The following is a 6,090-nucleotide window of genomic DNA, read 5'->3' as shown; positions in this document are numbered from 1 at the left end:
AAAAGAACTAACATCTGTCCTGGAGAAAGTGCAGCCAAGATGCTGCTTGGAAGCGAGAATGCCAGACTTCGTCTCACCTACTTTGGTCATATTGTCAGAAGGGATCATTCCTGGGAGAAGGATGTCATGCTTGGTAAGGTGGAGGGATGATGAAAGAGGGGAAGGCCTTCAACAAGATGGATTGACATGGTGGCTGTGACAATGGGCTCAAGTATAGCAAGGATCATGGAGCTGACATGGGATTGAGCGGTGTTTTGCTCTGCTGTGCATGGGGTTGCTATAAGTCGGAAATGACTCGACGGCACCTAACAACAACAGCAGCAGCCGCCATTCTAAAAATCCCACACAACATTTTTCTTTGCATTCCATTGACTAGTATTTAATGTCTACCTGATGACATGTAGCTGCAAAAATGTAGGGGACTGGAGTCTTTTAGTCTATGGTTTGGGTGGCCTTATGAGTGGCAGTCAGGATCCTTGTTTCTAAGGAAGAGAGGAATAATGGATCTTGTGCCTGTCACTATAAATATACTTGGGTATGCTGGCACAGGTATTTGTGAAAGAATGCACAAGAGCCTTTTAGCCAGTTGGTCTTGTGAGGAGTAGAGTGAGAAGAGGGATTTGAGATTAGAGAGCAAAACTTCTGCATTTCTTTATACCCTTTTGTACTATTTTTTCTTGTTAATGAGCATGTTTTACTTTTATAATAGTCATAGTAATTTAGAAAATCAACCTAAGGTTTATTAAGAAAATGGGTAGTATGCCATTGCTAATGTTTATCTTGGTGGTAGTAAAATACAAAAACTCTTTAAGAATACATTAGACGTGAGCTTGAAGTGTCCAGTTTTAAGAGTAGTTCTCCCAAAAGACAGTGGGATGGATGGGATTTAAAGTCTCTAAGAAGACCTTAGTTTTCTGTGAGTTTTGTATATTTCAGTAAGACTTATCTTGATGTATGTTGTCAACACTCAGGCCTCCCAGTAGCAAGCATTTAGAACTTTAATTGGCAGTGGGTCTTAGTGTTGTTGAGAAATGGCTCCTTTCTAAACTATAATCATAATTGTAATTGTTGTTGTTGTTGTTGTTATGTGCCGTTGAGTCGGCCCCCGACTCATAGCGACCCCTACTTGGGTTTCCAAGGCAGTAATTGTAATTAGTGAAGAAATATAAAGCATAACAATGAGTATTGCATTGACAACTGTGTATTCAGAGATACTCGTAAGGATTTCTATGTGTATACAAAAAATCAAAACCAAACTCACTGCCATGGAGTAGATTCTGACTCATAGTGACCCCCATTGGGTTTACAAGGAGAAAAATCTTTACGGAAGTAGATTGCCCCATCTTCCTTCCACGAAGTGTCTGGTGGGTTTTATCTGCCAACCTTCTGGTTAGCAGTCAATGCCTTAGGCACTATGCCACCAGAGCTCCTTTATATGTGTATAGGATGACTCAAACTAGCCTTCTGACCTCTATACGTAGTGTAACATTTTACTGGCTAGGGAGGGCTTTTGAAGTTTGCTGCACACTAAAGCCTTATGACTCGATTATACTTGTAATCTAGAAATGAGAGTAGAAAGGAGAAAAGTTTGTGTGCATGATGTGTAGTTAGAAAAGCTGATCTCATCAGAGTTAATGAAGACTGTGGGGCTTTGGGCTCTTTGTGGCGAGTCTGTCTAGTTGTATCATATCCCACTCCTCTTTGTTCACTCTGTTTAACCTTTGGCAGCCTCTGTGTCTCTTCCCACACCATCCTACCTTACCATTATCCTTCCTTCTCACTTAATATCCATGGAGTACCTAGAATCTATTGAAGAATCTGTTGACTCACAGGAGTCCTCGTGATGCATTGGTTAACGTGCTCAGCTTACCAGAAGGTCAGTGGTTTGAACCAGCCAGCCAGTCCACAGGAGAAAGATGTGGCAATTTGTTTTCATAAAGATTACAGCCTTGGGAACTTGATGGGGCAGTTCTACCCTGCCCTGTAGGGTCACTGTGAGTCAGAATTGACTCAATGGCAATGAGTTTTATGGGTTATTGAAGACCAGACATCTAAACAGCACAGCCTAAGCTTTCCAGTGATGACAGACATTGCAAAAATGTGAATTTGCATTATACTCTATTTTGTGTTTTTAACAAAATCAGAGTATTCTGTTTTCTTTTTCCCTTGGTTTTGAGTGGCTATAATCTAGCACAATTAATTTTTCTTTCCTTCTCCTTGGCAGCATCTCTGGGGCAGTCAGCAGCAGTCTTCTGTCCAGCTCTGGGTCTCCTTTGGCCGGCAGCCCATGAGAGCAGCCCAGTTTGTCACAAGACATCCTATTAATGTGAGTGGGGTCTGCTTGGAGGTGGGAGGAAATGTTATTGTCCCTGTGTTGAAGATAGAGGAAGAATGTCCCAGAGACGTTTTGCTTGGTGGATATTTGAGGGAGGCTCCCTGAAGTAATTTTCCAGATAGGTTTCTAGAGAGAACCATTGCATTTTGTGCATCTTGGTCTATTGTTTTCCCACTTCACTAGTTGAAGTGGATCTGAATGGGGAGCTTTTACATGGAGAGGGCTGGCAGAGAGGTTTGGAGCCAGTCAGTGGGCTTAGCGTGCCAGCACTAAAGACAAGGAAATCAGAGCACAACAGCAGTTATTTATTAAGTACCTGCTGTATTGCTTATAGGCATTTAGGTTCCAAAAGGGGAGAAGATTTAGGCCCTGTTGTTGTTGTTGTTGTTATGTGCCGTCGAGTTGGACCTGACTCATAGTGACCCCTCCTTGGGTTGCCGAGGCAGTATCACTACGGACGTAGATTGCCCAACCTTCCTTCTGAGGAGTGGCTGGTGGGTTTGAACCACCAGCCTTCTGGTTAGCAGTCAAGTGCCTTAGGCACTACTTTACCAGAGCTCCTACCTTTTAAAAATAGTTTGGAGAGACCAAAACTTGAATGGGAGATAACTGCATAAAATTACAAAAGCCTCATGTAGTTAAATGCATAAATATGCACTGTATATTGTAACTAATAAAGATTGATAGGAGAGATCATCATGGACCAGGGTCCTCAGCAAAATGACGCAGGGAGGAGGTGGCATTTGAAGGCCTTGGTATTCACAGTTGTTTGGTGGAAAGTTAGTAGCTCAGAAGAGTATATGACAGAGGATATTCTTGTCCATTCTCTGCTTTCTATGGTTTCTACCTTACTTTGTTGTTTTAGGGAAAATAGAGGAAATGAAATGGAAATTAATCTATATTGTACTTTCTCTAATGATAGATATCAAGGATGGAAGAGGGAGACATTATTACTAAGAAAAAAAGGTTTTAGGTCATTTTCGAAGTTTAGTGACCCCATTTGCCAACTCGAGGGCCTGCTCCAGCTGTAGACCAGTGTCAAGTTCCTCAAAAGGAAGAGTCTAACAAGCTTCCTTGTCAAGACTGGGGAGCTTCGTGTGGGCTTCAGGGCACATTCCTCAGTGAGGCGTTTGAAAGTCATTGCTTTCTTGTGTATGGGGTAGCTTGCACGGCATACATGTTTTTTGACTTACGCGTTTTTTGACTTTTGGATCCAAAGGAATACTACATTGCAGATGCCTCGGAGGACCAGGTGTTTGTGTGTGTCAGTCATAGTAACAACCGCACCAATTTATACATCTCAGAGGCAGAGGGGCTGAAGTTCTCTCTGTCCTTGGAGAACGTGCTGTATTACAGTCCAGGGGGAGCTGGCAGTGACACCTTGGTGAGGTAAGGAGATGATGCCTCCCCCACTCTCCACACTTTTAATGTCTGTGCTGCCAAAGGAGTACCTCCCCTGACTTTTTAGGTCAACACAACCACATACTTTTACTTCAGTGTTTTCTAACATTTGCTGCTCATTCACACTCAGCTGGTGAGTTTTTCCTGGGTGGCACAAATGCTTTGTGCTTGGCCACTAGCCTAATGGTTGGTGCTTTGAATGCAGCCCTATAGAACAAAATGCCTGGCAATCTGTTTCTATTAAGATTGCAGCTAAGAAAACCCTATGTTGCAGTTCTACTCTATAACATACTTGGTTGCCATGAGTCAGAATTGACTTGGTGGTGAGCTTTCAGAAGCCCTGATGCCAGGATCATGTGTCCAGGGATTACAGTATAATTGGTTTCAGGGCATAGCCTGGGCATCAGGATTTAACAAGCTCCCCAAGTGATTCTTAGGTGCAGTCGAGGCTGAGAAGCACTGCTCTGTGTGACATTTAGGGTGGCATCTAACCTGGTAACCACTCCTTTGAGCTCTCTTCATTTAGTTATCTGATTTTGTGGTTCTAGGAAGTGTGAAGGAACACTTGGAAAACATCCTCCAATCAGGCAGGTTGGTGTATGTGTAACTGGGGGCCCTGCTTCTAAGTGACTTAGGTTAATTGATAACATTAGACTTTTCTTCTGCTAAGTAATTGCAATGGGTTGGTCCTGTAGGGAAGGCAACACCATCATTGATCCTTCATCAGTGAATTATATGGTGGGAGCCATTGCCAATCCCAGTGATAGGCTTTCTGAGCCACCACAGCCATAAGATGCACAGGAGTCAGATGCATAGAAGGGACCGGGGCACAGGAGGGATGGGTACATTCTAAGGATCCTTCCAGTGCTGTGAGTTCATTTATTCTCATTTGTCATGTGATGAGATCAGACTGTTGTGAGGCATGTGACTGTGATTAGGATTATTGTACCCATGGAGAGAGTGGTCTGCATGCAGTCGGCTGACTGGTATATGGGGGAGGCCTGGCACTAGGGCTATAACCACTAACTCACAGGGGATGCCCTTGCTCCCTAGCTGTCTCTCCTCATGCTGGAATTCACTCAGTCATCAGTAATGCAAAATAACATGCTACAGACATACTTGTTTTATTGTGCTGTGCAGATACTGTGCTTTTTACAAATGGAAGGTTTGTGGCAACTCTGGGCTGAGAAAGTCTGTTGGTGCTATTTTTCTTACAACTTATGCTCATTTTGTGTCTCTGTGTCACATTTTGGTAATTCTCACAATATTTCAAACTTTGTCATAATGCTATTGCACATTTAATAAACTATATTATAGTATGAACATAATTCTTATATGTACTGGGAAACCAGAAAATTTGTGTGACTTGCTTTATTGCAAAAATGAAAAAAAAGCCCACTGCCATCTACTTGATTCTAACTCATAGTTCCAAAGAGTTTCCAAGGCTGTAAGTCTTTACAGAAGCAGACTGCTTCATCTTTCTCCTGTGGAGCAGCTGATGGGTTCAAAGCACCAACCTTTTGGTTAGCAGCTGAATGCTTTAAACTGTGCTGCCATAGCTCCTTGGATAATATTGCTTTATTGCAATATTTGCTTTATTAAGGTGGTCTGGAACCAAACTCATAGTTTCTCCAAGGTATGCCTGTTCTGCCATGTGTCAGATGGAGTTCCAGGTACAGCATTTAATAATGCACTTAGCAACGAAAAATCCAAACTAGGTTCCTTTTCCATACAATTTATATTCTTGTTACGGGAAGACAGAATATGACAAATATACATTCTGCAAAATGAGTGCTGAAAAGAAAAATAAGCTGAGGAGATGGGATTAAAAGAGTGTTATTATATGTAGGTTGGTTGTGGAAAGTTATTCTAGGAAGGTGACATTTGAGCAGGTATCTGTGAGGGAAGGAGCCATGCAGATTACTAGGGGGAAGAGCATTCCAGGCATAGGGAACAGCAAACAGTGAGGCAGATCTGTGTTGGTGTGTTTAAGGAGCAATGAGGAGGCCAGAGTGGTTGGAACAGCTGAAGGAGAGATAAGTCAGAGACAAGATCCAAGAGAGCAGTGCTCAGTTTGTATAGGCCCTTCTAGGACACAGAAAGAACTTAATTTTTTCTTCTAGATGAGATAGAGGGTTTGACCAGAAGATAGACAGCATGTGACTTAATCTGTTAATTCTTTTTTATTACCATTTAAGAACTTGTGAATTCCATTATTTAAAGAAAAGTACATAAAACATAAATGTATAGTGTTACATATAATTATAAATAAACATGTGTGACTTTTTTTTTTTTTTTAATTAGGATTTGGGTGAAGATTTACAGAGTAAATTCACTTTTCATACAGCAGTTCA

The 6,090-nt window shown here is 41.9% G+C and overlaps 1 protein-coding gene across 1 annotated transcript in view; it reads left to right on the top strand.

The window, feature by feature from the left end:
* The window catches only part of SORL1 (sortilin related receptor 1), a gene marked incomplete at its 5' end in the record, with an annotated part of 272,129 nt that overhangs the window by 86,101 nt on the left and 179,938 nt on the right, over positions 1–6,090 (top strand). Inside the window, 2 exons of the mRNA XM_007949949.2 lie at positions 2,225–2,326; positions 3,555–3,724. Coding sequence (XP_007948140.2) covers positions 2,225–2,326; positions 3,555–3,724 — 272 coding nt within the window. The remainder of the gene's footprint in view (positions 1–2,224; positions 2,327–3,554; positions 3,725–6,090) is intronic.

This window comes from Orycteropus afer, unplaced genomic scaffold, assembly GCF_000298275.1.
Source record: "Orycteropus afer afer isolate SDZICR_OR568_19922 unplaced genomic scaffold, OryAfe1.0 scaffold00258, whole genome shotgun sequence".
NCBI classification, from domain to species: Eukaryota; Metazoa; Chordata; class Mammalia; order Tubulidentata; family Orycteropodidae; genus Orycteropus; species Orycteropus afer.
Note: the sequence above shows the minus strand (reverse complement) of the source record. Positions and strands in the feature narration are given on the sequence as shown.